This window comes from Cydia amplana, chromosome 5 (assembly GCF_948474715.1).
Source record: "Cydia amplana chromosome 5, ilCydAmpl1.1, whole genome shotgun sequence".
NCBI lineage: Eukaryota > Metazoa > Arthropoda > Insecta > Lepidoptera > Tortricidae > Cydia > Cydia amplana.
Genome location: NC_086073.1, coordinates 556783 through 575822, shown reverse-complemented (window position 1 = coordinate 575822; position 19040 = coordinate 556783). Strand labels below are relative to the sequence as shown.

The following is a 19040-nucleotide window of genomic DNA, read 5'->3' as shown; positions in this document are numbered from 1 at the left end:
TTGGGAAGGAGATTCCCAGTAGTCCAACTGGTAAGACTACGCGGTAAGACTGCAGGGAATACGTCATTTTTTTTTACCCGTTGCTCTAACGTTCTAAACAGTGGTCCACGTAGTAATTTATTTTTACCATGTCCCACCGCACTGTTTCTTTTCCAAAAACATTATCACAACTTGGCATGGGCATCTGAAGCTACCTAACGAACCTTCACAACTTAACAAGACTTGAAAGTAGACCACTGTTTAGAACGGTAGGATAACGGGTAAAAAAAATACCCGTGGGCCCACTGTGGGTCAAAGCAGTGCACTGCCCACACTGCAGTGGGCCCACGGTGCATCGCGCGTTGCAAATGCGACGAGGGGTCACACGCACGAGTAAATCGATGCAAAGTCGCCGTGTGCGAGCGCTGTTGGGAACACATAGTTTTAGGCCAACTTTCTGCCGAAAGTGACAGACAAAGGTATACCTACCTACCTTATACCTACCTACCTAATGTTATTTTCTAAGTATGTCCCTCTTAGCTATAAGATAGCAGTGACCGACAAAAAGGTAGTAGTAGAATATAAATTACAGTGGATACTGCGGTATTCAAAATGATCTACCTACACTCGTTCCATTTTGACCATGTTGCCTGCTTACCTACTTCTGTCGTAACCGGTCCTTTACACCACGTTCACAAAAGATTGATTTTTAGGTTAAAACTCACGTTGCGTGAAATTTTTCCATGAGCAAATACTTCCAAGTGCTACCGTAGGACCTAAAATCTTTTGTGATAGTAATGCAAAAATAAATACTGTTGACAGTTCGTCAACAGTATTTAACATAATAATTACACTAAAACAGGTCATGTACATTTAGAATACAGAACCTACATATGTTTGGGTACCTAAGTATTCCGATGAAATATAATTGAAAAAAAAAAAGAACTATATTAGTACCAGTAGTACGATCTACCTGTATGTATTATAATTTTAATGTTTGGACCATAAGAACTATTATATAATCTGTGCCATTGGTTCTGTATCCTATGCACATAGTTATTTATTTTTCAACTTTCTTTGACTACACAAGTACCTATACATTAAGTATATTAGATTTTTTCTTGACCAGGTCGATTCTTCTTGTATCGAAGCTTCCTCGTTCTTGCCGTATAGTTTCTGAAAACATAATTAATAATCTATATCTTGTTTACTGATATATTTGAAGGCGGTTTCTTTTTTTGAGATTAGTTTTTTGGCTTTGGTCAAAGATTGTAAAAAGTACACTGCTGTCAACCCTGTTTACCCCACCTGCACCCATTTACTTAGTAACTTACTACTAGGTATTTGTTATGAGTGACGCAGCAATATCACTAAACAGTTTGGCATTTCGGGTAAGTTTCATCAAGATTTGAGATGTTCCTTCGATCCCGACATCCGAGCTGGATCTTGACACAAATGTTCCTTAAAAACCTTACTTGCATAAACAAACTTAACGAAGAACACAACTTTAGCGAATATGGTCGATCCACCGTTCTTGAGTTATTCCAATAAGTCTTCTCTTCTTAGTAAAAGTAGGGTACAAAGCGCTGCGAAGGCACTCCCTTACGCTTGTAATGTACATGATACCTACTAATAGCCCCCGGGTTGCCTATTCTGACAGGATGCTACGGAACCACACTGAGCATGGCCCGACATTCTCTTGGCCGATTTTTACTATAAGAAGAAGTGACTGCTACAACTTGCTTACTAGTACTTACTTTTAGTATGAGTCGACAAAATGGGCGTCGTTGCCATTCCGGGGTGTAGGGTGTAGGGTAGGGGGTTTCACCGCATGAAAAACAGATATAAAATACAGTGAATTCTTAATTAATTACTTCGATCAATACCTTACTTGCTTAACAAACTGATGAAGAAGACAAATGAGATTAATCAGAGAGACCATGCAGAGATTGGTTGGTAGAAGTATACTTACAACCAAAAAATAATTTTCCAAACGTTGGAGGCAAATCTTAAAAATTAATTATGCCATTAAGTCCCGTTGTAGGTACAATTTAATAAAAAATACCTTCAGCCGAAATGTGAACCTAATCCTTTTATTATTGATTTTCATTTCATTCCAGGAAATGGATAACTATATTCTAAGAAGCAAAAATCCTATGTTGCACATCCCTTAGGCGCGACTGATGACTAACTTACTTATGGGAACGTACACTTGCGTAAGTTTACCGACACAAAGGGCTCAAGTGGGTGTCGAAACCACGCCATAAGTCTGCAAGAGGTACAATGTGCTTCATTGTGTAGACACAAACATACAAACTTACTTGATTGTTTGTAGATTGACCGACACAAATGGCTCGAGTGGGTTTCGAACCCACGCCTTAAATCAGCAAGAGGTACAATGTGCTTCATTGTGTAGACACAAACATACAAACTAACTTAAGCGTCCGTATGTTTACGTAAATTGGCCGACACAAAGGGCTCAAGTGGGTCTCGATCCCACGCCTTAAATCAGCAAGAGGTCCAATGTGCTTCATTGTGTAGACACAAACATACAAACTAACTTATGCGTCCGTATGTTTACGTAGATTGGCCGACACAAAGGGCTTGCATGGGTGTCGAACCCACGCCTTAAATCAGCAAGAAGTACAATATGTGTTCATTGTGTAGACACAAACATACTAACTAACTTATGCGTCCATATGTTTACGTAGATTGGCCGACACACAGGGCTCTCGTGGGTGTTGAACCCACGCCTTAAATCAGCAAGATGTATAATGTGCTTCATTGTGTAGACACAAACATACACACTAACTTATGCGTCCGTGTGTTTACGTAGATTGGCCGATATAAGGGGCTCGAGCGGGTCTCGAACCCACGCCTTAAATCAGCAAGAGGTACAATATGCTTCATTGTGTAGACACAAACGTACAAACTAATTTATGCGTCCGTATGTTATGTCGATTGGCAGACACAAAGGGCTCGCATGGGTGTCGAACCCATGGCTTAAATCAGCAAGAGGTACAATATGTGTTCATTGTATAGACACAAACATACTAACTTACTTATGGACACGTATGTTTACGTAGATTGGTCGACACAAATGGCTCGAGCGGGTCTCGAACCCACGCCTAAAATCAGCAAGAGGTACAATGTGCTTCATTGTGTAGACACAAACATACAAACTAACTTATGCGTCTATATGTTTACGTAGGTTGGCCGACACAAAGGGCTCGAGCGGGTCTCGAACCCACGCCTTAAATCAGCAAGAGGTACAATGTGCTTCATTGTGTAGACACAAACATACAAACTAACTTATGCGTCTATATGTTTACGTAGGTTGGCCGACACAAAGGGCTCGCATGGGTGTCGAACCCACGCCTTAAATCAGCAAGATGTACAATATGTGTTCATTGTGTAGACAAAACATACTAACTTACTTATGAACACGTATGTTTACGTAGATTGGCTGACACAAATGGCTCGAGTGGGTCTCGAACCCACGCCTTAAATCAGCAAGACGTACAATGTGCTTCATCGTGTAGACACAAACATACAAACTAACTTATGCGTCCGTGTGTTTACGTAGATTGGCCGACATAAAGGGCTCGAGCGGGTCTCGAACCCACGCCTTAAATCAGCAAGAGGTACAATATGCTTCATTGTGTAGACACAAACGTACAAACTAATTTATGCGTCCGTATGTTATGTCGATTGGCAGACACAAAGGGCTCGCATGGGTGTCGAACCCATGGCTTAAATCAGCAAGAGGTACAATATGTGTTCATTGTGTAGACACAACATACTAACTTACTTATGGACACGTATGTTTACGTAGATTGGCTGACACAAATGGCTCGAGTGGGTCTCGAACCCACGCCTTAAATCAGCAAGAGGTACAATGTGCTTCATCGTGTAGACATAAACATACAAACTAACTTATGCTTCCGTATATTTACGTAGATTGTCCGACACAAAGGGCTCGAGCGGGTCTTCCTCATGGAACCCATCATCAAAACTGGACCTTGATGCAAATGTAACTTACGGACCTTACTTGCTTTAACAAGAAAGGCAAATTGCGTGTATTGGCAGTTTAAAATCCCTGAATTATAATATAATTAATTAAATTAGTACCACATACAACCTTACATGTAGGTAGGATTAGTTTCTCAGTAGGCCATACACTGCCCCGTCCTCCTTCCTATTACGGACAGGAGGCTGTGGTGGCTCGTCGTACGCAGCGTAGTGCTTGCGGAGCGTCCGCGAACATGTATACCGGACGGACAGCTACAGTGCCGCGGCAGCCGCTACAACACACTGAAAATGACGTTATACTGGACTCGCAGAGCATTTAGCAATCGTTGAGAGTACTTGTTTAGTACATACAGGCTGTAAACAGCGATGTAAAGTACCTACATTACACTACTCTTAGAAACAAAGAGATGCAGATTGGTTTGTACATCAGCTGAACCTAAGCGCTATCATATTTATTGAGTCTTATCGCTACCGCTGTGTTCCCTCTCGATGTCCGCAGAGGTCGTCGGTAACTAAATGCTCTACCATCGCATCGCCGTTGTCCTCCAAAACGGCTCAAAACTGCATAAACCGCTCCGATCTTCCGCTCGCGCCGCTCTGCTTGAGCTACACTTGATTGAATATAAAGAGTAAACTTGACGTACCTACACATTGATATTTTTATAAATGTGCACTTTCCAATTTATTCCGCTGTAAGCTCCTCCATTATGTGCAGTGAGGAGTAAGATGATTTAATTTTATTCTGAAAGGAATAGCAATAAATACATTTTACATTCCATGCAGGTCCCGTAAACTTAGACGAAAAAGCAGACAAATCGAAGGACTACGTTGCTGAATATATAAATTATCACACTAATTATTAACAATGAAGATATTTTATGTGATCCGTGAGTGAGCGTCAACTTGACAACACATTATTTTTTTTAGACAATACATTTACTAATCCATTGACAATCTGTCATCAAGGTATGTATACTTTTAAAAATGATGGGGTAAGACTTCCGAATTTACCGCTCTACATAATAATTTTTTTTGGCTGTTGGCGACATCTAGCGTTGAGTAGTAAAGTTATGGAAAAATTAACAACAATTAATTAACTCATTTAATGAATTTATTTCGATTCCTGCAAGCGTTTGACCGCAGCTACATTATTCGAAAAATAGCTTATACAAATACTTTTCGCATGATATACATGGCTTGTGTATACACGCTAATTCCGCTGTACAGCAAACAATTTTTAGTTTGAGGATTTTTATAAACTGTAAATTCTAAACCTTTAAATACTTTAGCGTTGGAGTTAGCACAAAAAACATAAACCATTTCTTATATTCTTTCTAATGAAATACGCTCTTACTTGTTATATCACGCGTATTATGTAAAATAACTGTTTATGTGAGCAACTTATTTTTTTTTATAGCTCGGTCCCTGCAACTTGTCTGACGTTGGTGCCATACATTAAAATAATACTATGATTAAGAGCTTTAAAACCACATATGTCTCAACAGTATACATCCATGGGACACTCCCCATACAAAATTGCCCATTCTCCTTTATGATATTTCGTTATTCTGACTTGGGCAAAAATACTTATTATATTTTTTTCTTCAATGGAATCCAATCAAGCTCTTTTACTTGAAATACTACTTACTTATTTTTTTTTAATTATATTTATGTTGAGTGTCCATGGGGTACATGCACCTATTTACCTACTAACTATTTTAGCAATTCGTATTTTTAAACTTGTTCATGTTTACAACTCGTTCACATGAAGAAATGCAAGTGCATAAAACCTGTAACCAGCCATTAAAAATGAACCGTTCGTGCTGCACATATTTGGATGTTGTGTAACATAAAGTTCACATCACACGATCGTTTATTACTTCCTTTAGTCGATTAATTAGTACGAATTTAGATACCGCGTCACTGCCAACCTGACGGCGTTAAAATGCAGACCATAAATACACGGATATGGCGTTCGGTTTTTAAATGTTTTTAAACGTTGCCCAACTCGATTCTAGAGTTTTGAACTGGGAACGACGAATGCCGTTAGTTTAGGTACAGGTTTAGATATTTTAATTACTGAGGACGACATTTTGTGAATGTTTGGAAATATTTTATGAGTTTAAGCTACCTATTTTTGTTACTTGCCTCGACATAATTACGAAGAAATATGTGTTTTAGATCCTAGTTTGTTGTCACAGTTACCATGAAATAAAACACTTAATAATTCTTAACTGTTCTAGTTCATTTCTGAACGCTCCAAATAAGATAAAATATATAGCTGGCATTAAAATCATCACAAAATGTAATGTGACTACATTGTACCCACCACAGCGTTTTTTTTTTAGCTTTCATTTTAACTTAAACTTGGTCATCAGTCGTCCTGTCTTCGGTTTGCATTGTTTCAACCCGTAATGCATCTTCATTTAGTTCCCTCGACTATCCATTTAGCATTCGCCCGCATGCGCGTGCGGCTCTGATGGACGCGTGCTCATGAGTTTGCATTTCTATTTACCATTCTAATTTCAACTTAAACATAATGTCAGTAAGGCTCTTTGCGGCACCTAAGTAGACCGGAGAACATTGATCATGCTTTGCGATTTCTGACGTTACTGCTTTTAAATATGGTTGGAATTTGTATGTATTTGATCACAATGAAAGAGTTGAACGTGCAGTCTGTTTGTTATTACATTTAGCTTGCATTCCAGTGGCCGGAACATCTCTTGAACCAAAAAGTCGTACTTATAAGGAACTGGTATGGAGATTCGACTTATTGGAAGTACGAAGCCAGTAATGCACTAGTGTTTTGCCGCGGCACGCGTCTATTTGATTTGTCATGTTTGCGATTGGCATTTGATTTGTGTTTCCAACTTGTGTTTTGCTTGTCATAATCGTGTTTTATGGACGATGGATGCTGTAAATAATGGGAAATGGAAGGAAATAGTTTGTATTTTTAGCACTGTTTTGAAGGTTACTGTAAACATTACTTCTAAAATGTTTACCATTTAGACATAAGAGAGGTATATCTGGTCTGATTCTTCGCAGTGTTTCTCGGCTGTTGAATATAATTCGCATCGTTAATAATTTCATAGATCATAGGTGTAAGTGCGTAGTAAAATCGCTTTCTTGTCAAACAGAAAACTAAGAAGTACTAAGTATATTTCAATAGTAAAGTATCTATGTGAATATCTATATAGGCCACGAACATATAAGTATTATGTACTTGTACGTAGGAAACATGAAAAATTCCGAGTCATAAAGGTCATTCTTAGCACGCTATCTCTTTCAATAAAAGTAAGTATTGAATAATTTTTCGGTTTAGACTCACTTGTTCAAAACAAAAACTTGCTTGCTTGCTTCCTTGCTCTAAAAACAAGTGAGACTAAACCGAAAAATTATTCAATGTTAGTATGTCTCACAACAGTTTAAATTCGATTAAAAATAAGTATCTTTATGTTTGATGTTTATCAAACTTGAAAGTTTGTTTATCTTTACCGGCATGGGAATCTTCATATCCGGGGCTAATGATCGGACCGGGCCGGACCGGGCCGGATCAATAAAATGCACGTAATGCGTCGGTATGTCGATCGATCGAACATTTACGGAATCTCTGTCACTTTCGATTTAAATGAGATAAAACTCTGTGTATAAGTAAGGGGTGCAGAGCTGAGTGATAATATTATATCACACAGTTTTCCCTCTGGCTTTTATTGTTAAATTCGGTATTTGCCTCTCTTTCGCGCGTAATACCTATACCTGTACGCGCAAGGAGAACAGGGAGGCAAATAACAAATTATAATTTTCGATGTTTGCGGTAGGCCCTCAAGAACGCAGTTATATTTGGTGCTGGTTTTACATAAATAATGTATGCGTGAGCACTTTCGATTGTTGTTTTTATTGCTATCCTAATATGAACCAATGACATTGTCGTCAAACCAAAATCGTTTACGTACCTATTCTTAATTTGGAAGGAGCGCTATAAAAGACTGGTCACCAATATTGGCGAACATTCTTTCACTTTTTCGTTGTGTTAATTAGCATGACTTTTTTCAATATTCTTTATTGTTGTAAGTCAAATCTATGGTACTATTTTTGTTGAAATTGAATAATACGTAAGCATATTAATTAATATCAATAGGAAGTTATAATTTAGAGTTGTGGACATTATGCGTGTCCAGTATGTAAATTCGTGACAAGCCTTACAAGATATTACGTGGGAACACATTTAGGACTGGGCCTAATATAGAAGTGGTCACGATGCGTATTTAGCGAGTTGTAAAATTGCTAAATTATCATTTTGACAGCTGATCTTTTGCAAACCAAGCATCTGGGTGGTGTCCATATAAACACGCTTTTTAAAAAATCAAAATAAAATAAAATAAGTAATAAAAATTGTTTTTTGTCATGTTGATGGTCTAGCAGTACCTACTTAGTATAAAAATTTCGGTTTTATGTGATAAGTTGATAATGATAACATACAATACTTTAACATACATGCTTCATAGCATGCATGCATTTTATACATGTTTGTAATTTCTAATACGTATTAAATACTACGAGCGGTTTGTGTTGACAACAAATGAATCTCTAACTCTGCATACAATAAATTGACAAGTAAAACTATTATATCTTCACACAAGGAACATACTTTTATATGTCTATCATAACTGTAACCTTCACCGGACCAAACTAGTGATGCATGGGTCTACAATTAAAACCATTTGTGAACGGAAGTGGGTATCTGTGTGCAATTAGATGTTCCTGCTGAATATACACTATTTCAACATTTTCGCCTGAGGAGGTCCGCAATCTATAATAAAGGAGTATGGCCATATTTTGAAGCCTTGATCGGCGCTCACGGTCGTCTTAAAAGGCAAAGTTTAATATGTAGGTACCTACTTATTTGTGTCTGCAGGGGTATGTTACTGCATTATTAACATTCTAAAGGTACTTCGGAAAGCAATTCAGATTCTAGAAATACGGATCCGTGCTTAAATGCTCCGATGCTTTTGTTAGACGAGAATGAGACGAGTTATAGGGGGTAAAGGACACGCGTCTTACACGCACGATCTATATATGTAGAAAAAGTAAATACATAAGTATGTAGTTACTTTCATGTATTATTTACTCGTACGTTCTTTACCAGAGATGCTTCTTTTATAAAATATTTACAATTTTAAACGTAGGTACTATTTACTCGTGCGTAATTTATTAGAGGGCAAAATTGCTCCAAAATCCACCTCTCAAGTACCTACCTACAGTCAGCAGCAAAAGTTGCTAAGCGGGTCAGGTGTTCAAAATAATCTTAACGCAAATTTATTGTTAAGAGAATAAGAGCGTGTCAAGGTAATTTTGAACACCTCGCCCGCTTAATAGTAACTTCTGCTGCTGATTGCACATATTAATATGCTACTTCACATTTAACAGTTCCGCTAGTATTCTGATTGATTACAATATATTTAATTAGTAATATATTCAATTGTGGCCTATAATTTGGCGTTTGTGCCACGATTACATGTTAATTGTGTCGACTGCGGTATGCTAATTTGTAGTTATGGAGAGATTAAATAAATGATCTTGAATTTAATCGTTTGCTTTTCTATTTCTGTAAACTAAAGCAATATCTATTTCTGTTCATTGTATACATAGGTTAGGTACTCAAGAGAAGTATCCCTTTATTTTGAAAATTGCCTGCATCTGTCTGTTAACATATCTAACTGTACATACATTATAGCTTATAGCTGTATTTTTGTCATTAATAGATAACTGATAAATAAACTCGCACATTGGCTAAGGTGAAACATAATTGTATTTATTAGAACATATCTTTCTATTGTTTCTTAACTACTTCCTCAGTTCCTTCCGCTTATAACTAAGTTTATATATTATTCTCGTACAACGATCGCAGAAACTTCAAACTGCAAGAAATTCTCTTTCAAGTTCAAAAAACAATCCGTCATTTACCTCGTAAGTGTCAACATCTTTAGTAGGTAGTACCAACCTGCTACAAGTAAACCGCATTCAATAACCCTTATATCTTTGAAATTAAGTCTACAATTGCAATTGTCTTTGGAATCATCAGCGTCGCTCTTTTGCAAGAGTTAATGACATGGCAAAGGGCGCAAGCGCGGATGTTGTGGATGCGCGGGCGTCGCGACACGCCCCTATGGTGGTGTTCCAAACATATATTAATAAATCCTCTAAGACACAGACAATAAGGTCGTGTAAATTTATTTTAGTTAATTGAACATTCGTAGTTCTTATGGCAATGAGATGTAGACTATGTACTTTATTAGAAAGTACCTAACTAACAATTAAAAGCCAATATATTAGGACAAAACTTTGTCGCCTCTACCGACGAGTTTCTCAATAATTATATTACCATTATTCAGCTCTAAACCAAACCATTATCAGCGAACCAAATCTCACAACAGACAGAAGCGTGACATGCCATCGTCACACAGTTGGCTGACCATTTGTAAGCCTTATTGCAACTACAAAAGGTCTATAAATGCTCTGTTGAGTCTGCTTCAGTTAATACGTGACGCCACAAAAACGCCGTAAAGCGCGTCAAGATGTATAATAGCATTAATTAGAGATGAGATGAATAGCGCCCCGCGGGGTGCAGGTACCGGGTTCTAAGAAGGGATGTCCATCCCTTATGCTATACGGTGGAGTATGCGGCGCACGAAGTGGATTGTAACAAGTGTCAGATGGTAACACTTGTCTTTTATTAAAGTTCTGACGGACTAACGCGAAAATCAAAAATCAAAATTTCGTTGTAATATTTACAAGTGGAGCTATAATCACTCATATTATAAAACAAAGTCGTTTCCCGCTGTCTGTCCCTATGTATTTTATTGTAAATTATTAACTACTCATACATTTATCCATAAATGCACTAGGTTACATACGTGACACATATTACATGTATTTCTACAATTCTAAGCTAGTTTTTATACATAAAATTATCGTTTATTACTATGTACCTACCTTGTAACAAGTGTAACAGCTGGCATACTTCTATTGTCCCGATATAAACTCGTAAAATAAACAGACATACATTGAACTACATCCATAGGTATTCCAAATACCTTGCAAAAAGAATGGAACAAAGAAGTAATGACTCTACTATTGTCACAAGCAACTACCTATTTCCTTTCGTTTAGGTCAGAATTACGATCAAATACTGTGCCGGTTTTTTACTTGCACTTTAATCTGACTCGGCCATTTTATAAATCAGTCAGTGCAAATCAGAACAGAATGTCGAATATTATTATCGTAAAAACGTTATTGCATCCTGCTCAAATACATAGAAACTATAAACTGACTTTTTGACAGGTTTATAAATGAATGCTGCTAAAATGTATCTTGAGTGGCACGATTAGGTACCTACTGTGATTGCATTTCTTCTAAAAAGTATGATTTTTGCCGCGATTGTTTTGTTACATCTAGCGATAAAATTTTCACGGAATATTTCGCAAGCGGCTCCCTTTTTTTAAATTAACCGTAAGGCCATTCATGTTATTTTGATTTAGCTAGATTCCTAAGTGTATAGTTAAGATACTGTCGATCATATTTAAACCATGCCTGCGCCGGCGCCGGATGTAAGGTCATACGATCCCTAACATGTGCGAATTAACACCAGAACAGATAATTTCAATAAAATCCGGAGCAGGGTAGTAAAATGTTTTATTATAGTCATCGTCATTGTTATGACAATTAAAATAGAACCAAGGTGAAGTTCTGAGAATTTAAAAATGTTATAAAATTTTACAGAAAAACACGGCACACCCACGTTTTAGCTGTAACATTACGAGTTAATTAAAATAAATTTGACAGTCTAGAAAATTCGTGACATTCATTTAAAAAGTGATCATGTTTGCCTTTTTTTTTTTTAATAATCACATAGAGGCAGAATGTTGGATCTTAACATTACTTTTGTGGCCTCATTCTACACCAATTTGTCAATTGTCACTACAGACAAACAGACAGCCAATTTGCTGTACATTTCTGGGTCGACCCGTAACAAACAGTCGTTAGATCTAGTAATTTACCGCGATTGTAAAAACGAGGCGACACCTGCGTAGATGCCTACTTGTTCAAACCACTACACATTTTAATTTCTTATTAATCAAAGGCATAGGGGTGGACGTATGGCCACGCGTTTGGCGGACACAATTAAGAACAATTAAAGAACAGGATTAATCAAAGAAATATCGAAAGCATTGAGAAAATAATCATACACAGATTAGAATCCTGCATCGACATTACCGGAATAAATATGTAGGTTTTAGCTACAATTAGCTACAATTTTGAAATAAACCTAAACCCACAAATCCGCTAATCTTTGCCAAATAAGTACAAAATGGGTCGATTATCGCAACAACCCGTTTAAACCCAAAAAGTAGGAAAGTACATATAAATAAAAGCTCTTATGTCATTTTGGTTCTAGACTGCAATCGCTTTCGATCGCGTAATGTAATGATGTGGGTGACCGGTGAGAGTAGTTCAAGGTAGTCGCCACCGCAAACACGGTAGCTGTAAGATAGTTCACTTTATCTTATCGAATAGTATTATCTTCTGTGCATTTGTATTATATCTCAGTTATAAATCTGTAGAACAGATTTCTAAATTGAAGTATTTGAAGCGTCCCTAAGCTTTGGGCTCTCTAAGCTATGGGGAGCTCTTGTTTGAACTATGCTTTGTAGGTTTTTTTACCTTTAATAAAGACAGATTAAAGATGACCGACCGATTGTAATTATTTATTTATAAGTAAGAATTTTATTACACAAGTAATAACGTAATACATTGGGAATAGAAATATCAGCCAACGTATACAAGTGAAATGGCTGTAGGTTTGATGCGATATGTTCGATCGATGCCTTCGGCAGCGTCGCTATATCCTGTTAAGTCGTTACTAAGTGCTTTAATTCTGGCACGCTTTCCTCATGTTCTGCTAGAGTTTCTGGGAAAGCGCATTCTTACGAATCAAACTTGCTTATGTAGAGTATACTCGATCTAGTAAACTAGGGGGATCTACCAAGGTGGATCACATTACAAACAGTAGATTCATTCTGGGGTTACATCGAGAAGATTTTATGAATCAAACATATCGCGATTAAACTCAATTGTTACACCTCGAAAAATATCACTTAATGGCATTTACATTGATCACTTACCCCTTTATTCATAAAACTTAGCAACCTCTCACAAGCCTCTGTTAAATTTTGTCTCTTTCTAACAAATAAAAATGTCAAAATATGACAAGTTATCATCAACTGTAGGGCTAAGATGGCCGGCTCTTTATCATTTGTCACCATGGCTGTCACGTTCTAACAAATATGTAAGTGCGAAAGTGACGCATAGCGTGACAGGTGATAAAAATGCGACCATGATAGGTGGTCTGTTTGTTAGATTGAACACACGTTTGTCGTCTAAGAATAACGTCATTAACAATTACAAACCTAGTTCAGCTAAGCATATGCCGTTTTTCTATCATCTCTAAAAGGTGCATCTTTCTTTGCAGACATGCTGAAGCACGTGGCGGTGTCTCCGCACCGCGCACGCGCGGACTCCGTCAGCCTGGCCTCGTCGGCCTCTTGCTGCAGTCTCGGCTCCCTCGACCACAGGCACGACTCCGTCGGAGACCTCTCGCAGAGGACGGTGAGTTACCATTTCTTCCTTTAGTGCTCAGCATTGATGAGGTCTTGAACCTGCTTTGGGCCAGAGCGAAAGCCAGAGGAGCGAGCCAGCAGTGAGAAGTATACGTTGGCTCAAGGTAGACCGAATCATCAGAGAATTTCAAATGGTTGTTCAATTTGTGAAGCTCGTTGAGGACTGAAACAAAAACCAATCAAATTTTCCAATATAATAATCTAGATACCAAATAACGAGAAAGTCATGACTGCTGAGAATTTCCAGTCATTTAAAATGTGAAGAATTTGGACATTCGTAGCTAAATTTGAGTTTCTTAAAATTTCGTAATCATACCTATTTCAATTCAATTATTTATGTAATATGTTAGATTTTTACAACCAATACGTCCGCTACAGGAAACTCGGAAATGCGCAAAACTTTGCAACTAATGTAGAGTCATTCCACGACTCTTTCTCTATCCGAACAGACCATACAGTACTTAAGCTGTCTTTGGCATCAATTTTCGAAAAGGTACTTTTGCGTAATACTTTCATTAGTTTCTATGTCAGCTCTATCAGTACCTATTATATCATGACGCAACTGAAAGTTTAAAGAAAAACGTCAAGTAATTGACTACGACGACAATATGTTCCTATCTTCCATCAGCATCATTAGAAAGTTAAACATTACTTGGAAATTAAATGCAAGACCTCTGACTCCTGCAAATTATGAATGTATAAGAAAATCCCTCATTTCCTTTAGGTACCAGTTAGCATTACGTTTGTTCAAATGATTCTATAATTGTTTACGTATGTAAATATGAGGAAATATCGTCACTACTTTCTTTCCATGTATGAAGCAAGGTCCCCAGCACGGCCTTGACCACGAGTAAACTTGAGGCAGGAAGCATTATTGACTTTTAAGGCCAATATTTTTGATAGTGCGTTATCGGTGTTTGTTTAAATTTGAACATGTTTTGAGTAAATATTAGTTTCCTTCCTTTTTGGACTCGATTATTAGTAATATATCAGCTCACATATTTTCATATAGTTTCCTTTATTATTAATAGCGAAGAATTTATTCCTGTAGATTCTTTTGATATTTGATATGGCATCTTCTTGAGACAATTGATAAGAAAAAAATCTCAATTCTGAAAATAAATTTCTATGTTGCTTAGTTTTCATATTATCCGATTTACTTATAGCAGTATTCTTTACTTTTTTTTAATCCAGGCAATGTAGCACGAACATTATCTTAGTGCCTTGCGTGCGGTTAATCACTAATTAGTTTTCTAAATTAATATAAACACATATTAAGAAATCCTGGGAAGACTGCATTGTGTGAATTTGCATGAAACTCCACAATAGTTATATTCTATTGTGTGGGCAATAATTCACAAAGAATGAGAACAATTGGGGAGTTATGGAGAAATACTTACCTCGGTTTAGACGTGGTTTGTGTTGAAATGATTGTATGTTGGCTTGGTCTGTCATCGCCCGCCCTCTAATTTAATAATCTATCTTCAAATTTCAACTGATATCCGATTGTGTTTGTAAAATTCGGAATGATTAAAGAGTTCTATAACAATGCAGAAGGGATAAATAGTGGCTTGGCCTCCAGACATCCTTTTTGAATAATACATGTTTGTTAAACTAGTATACTATCAGACTAATGACTATTGAATCATGTCTAATAGGTATTCATAAAACTGATCGAAATTCGTCTTTCACAACAACAAGTTTTGACATTGCACCACAAAATTAAAGCTCTCTATTAAACGACACTGACATTCTGCATTTATCTTATCTTCAATTTAAAGAGCATAAATAATTAAATTGCAATTTCAACCAAAATACAGTGTGTATTAAGTCAATAATTAAATGTTTGTTCATTAGATGCTTTATTGTTTCGAATGAGTGATGACCGAGTGAGATAGAGAAGATTTCTCGATTGTTCAGCTCGGTATGGTTTTGAACACTCTGTTTTTTAGATGAACAACGTCCTAACTACCTATGCTACTCGTACGTTAGTTCCTAACATTCTCTTAAGAAAAGTCTCTCAAACCCTCTCATGCAAAAGGTTGTAAGTCACAATTGTCACAAACCAAGTTGTGTGGAAAAATACATTTTTTAAGCACACGTGTAAGCGTGGGAGAATTACAAAATGATGGGATTTGGACAGATGGGCCGAGCAAGTGTACTCAGGGCATTTGTTTTTCAAATATGTATAACCACAATGGGTTCTGTGTGCTAGTTTACTTTCCCTGTTGGTTTAAGTTAGATTCTGTTTAAAGTCGTCGGTAGATCATGTGCATGACGGTATTGACTATCTCATAAAATTAAAAACATTTATTTTCTTTGTATAAAATAGAAGCGAAATTTGGAAATAAAACACCTCTTTTTTGTAAAATAGCGCATCGGCCAATACAATTTAGTCAAGGAAGTTAAAGATTTCTTTTAACATTGTGATAGTCAAAGTTTAATAAATATATTGAAAAATACATATAATTATTAATGAAAAACTTAATAACACTTAAAAAATAAAAACTTATAAATAAAAAATTTGGCCTAGGTCGTGGTCGCTCGGTAGGGTACCCAGAAGGCTGGCCGCATTGCCCCGCTGGATGGCAATGCTGATCCGCTGGGCAAAATATTGGCCAGCCCTCTGGTCGCCAGAAGCCTCTATAAGGCGCTTTGAGAGCTCCTTATAGAGGCTACGTGCGCTAGGTCCCCACGGCCCCAGGGTTTCCACCCCAAACGCCGCAAATATGTAGCTACTACCTAGTGTCGCATATTTGCGGCGTTTGAGGCTTTCGGCTGAGGATGCCGCCGCACCAGCACCAACTTTGGTGCTTGGAATATGGGACGGCGCCAGGGTATCTACACAGGTAGCGTCCCAGACAAGTGGCCGACCCATACTCCAAGGCACCAGCGTCATTCCGTCAGGCCTCTTGCCATCGTCCCTGGCCAGACCGTTGGGCTCGAGGACCGACGGTATCTTGGCACTGACAAGGGCCCTTCGGATGACGGCCCTTGAAAAATTGTTTCTTTAAAGATTTTTTTTCCCAAAACGTAAATACATAAATATATTAAATATCTGTATGATTAAAACAAATAGTAAAAACTAAAGTTATAATAAAATATCACTAAATAAAAAAGTTTGTTTTGAGTTAAAATTGCACAACAAACATTTTCATCTTACCTAAAGTCCATGAAACTAATGATGTGATGTCATTGAATTGATTTAAGGTTGAAATTTGCCTGTACTTAAATGATTTGAACTTATGTATTTTGTATTATATTATAAGTTCAGTCGTAGTAAGCGCACATGGCGTCGCTTCAGGCGTCTGACCTTTTTGTAGACATCTTACAGCAATATATAACTAACACATGTGCAATCTGTGCTAACCACTGTCATCACTGTTGCCTAATTTACTAATTTAGTATGTTTGTTACTCACAAATTCTTTTTAGTATATGATTTATACTGGATCAACCAAATCTTGTCAGTAGTAAAAGGCGGCAAATTTGAAAAATCGCGGGTTAGCAACACTGTGTTCGAATAATTCCAAAATCGCGTGTCATCTGTGTGTTATCTGTGGAATGTGGATCGTGAATGACAGCCATCATCTTATTGTTTACATTCTGAATCGTTTCTATTTCAAGAGAAATTTCTGCTGTCACTATTAAATACCAAGATTATGCATGACCTCAAGCAAAGCTGAGGTGCCTACAATGTACATACAATCATGCTCGTTGACGGTAAACATTACTAAAATTTGATGTTATGATAATTCACTCGAACTGACGTATGAAGGGCGGAAAAATAAACACGTTTTGGTTCGATGTACATTGCTGCTTTTCTTAGCGCAATTCTGCTCTTTGAGTGTTACATGGTGTTACCCTACTTTAATTTGCAGTACATTGCTACTGACAAGATTTGCTTGACGCACTATAGCTAATGTTCTGCCAATTGTTTAGGTTTATGGTAAGTTGCACGGTGATTTTATGCATGATGTGACGCACGGGTTCCATATTCGGAAGCAAGTAATCTATACACTTAAGTAGTAGTAATCTATAATAATAGTCCACTTCACTTTAATTTAATAGGGTATCGGACTAAAGAAAAACTCAAGGGTTTATGTAGGTACCTTATATAAAATGTTACATATAAGTAGTTTCGTTTAGCAAAATTTTTATTTTCTAGCATTGTTGTTGTACTTAATAAATGTTTTACATTCTCTTGAAAGTAAAAGAAAACGCGTAGCATAATAAAATCACGCAAGGCAATAATACTACACCTGTATCTTATTATCGATATTTTCCTTAGAAGTACATATTATCAATGACACGGAAAACAACATATTGCCCGCAAATAGCGACCATGATTATATTCTCGTCGAATCATCCTGCCGCATGCACTATTGCATGACTGCTTTTAAAACATGACATACTATGTATCTACTCAATCAGTAGGTACGGTCAAGGATTTGATTTCTGTACGAATTTGTACCTTATCCAACAGTCATATGTAGCTTTCTATCAGAAAAGGGTCCTCATGTTTCCTTGATGGAAAACGGAAAGCCAAATAATATATTTCTTGGATAAATGACGGCTTTCATACTGGTTATTGTGACATCGATATTAGTTTATTAGACTATACGTGTATGTTATTCCATTAATACGGATTTTAATTGCATATCAATAACTTCGGAAGTGCTTGTAATCACTTATCATTTCTCTAGTGCCCCTTTCTTTCCGGCTCATCCAACCAGCAATGAAATATTCTCATGTCCCATCTTAATGAAGCGTAAAACATATAATTTTAATAAACATCTCTTCAGATAAAATACATTCGCTCCATGACACGCGAGTTCATTTTCCCGCCGCTAGATGTCGGTTTTTACAACTGACAATGGCACCCACGCCCCCGATTTGACTTTCCCATGGTTTCTTAGATGATTAGCACACCACGCGATCGCGGTATCGACAATCATGTGAATTATCAGGCCGTTCATTCTTATAGCTTCACATGGGCAAGTGAATCTAAAAACCAGTGTATCTTGAGCCTTAGATTGGTTGTAACTCTGGCTTATCATTAAAGCTCTTATACATTGGTTCTATCGAGTCGTTAACTGGTTTGCGTTGTCAAGCTATTGGAATGGGGTGTTAGGTTAATTTTTGTGTTTTTACTTGTTAATGTGGGCTCCAGATATGTTTTCCGGGAAAGAGATGAATGTGAGATAATAATTTTAATAATTGTGTCGAGACTTTCTCATTATTGTAAATATAGAGATCAAGCTATAGGTACACGCAGGTAGCTATTATTTTACCCATTAATAACTGGTATTTATATACATACCTTACATATGCCTTTACTTAAACATATTTC

General features: G+C 37.1%; 1 protein-coding gene across 1 annotated transcript in view; it reads left to right on the top strand.

The window, feature by feature from the left end:
- The window catches only part of LOC134647794 (uncharacterized), an 87722-nt gene that overhangs the window by 23566 nt on the left and 45116 nt on the right, over positions 1 to 19040 (top strand). The window contains exon 2 of the mRNA XM_063502117.1: positions 13541 to 13677. Within this exon, the coding sequence (XP_063358187.1) occupies positions 13543 to 13677 (135 nt within the window). The 5' untranslated portion in view covers positions 13541 to 13542. The remainder of the gene's footprint in view (positions 1 to 13540; positions 13678 to 19040) is intronic.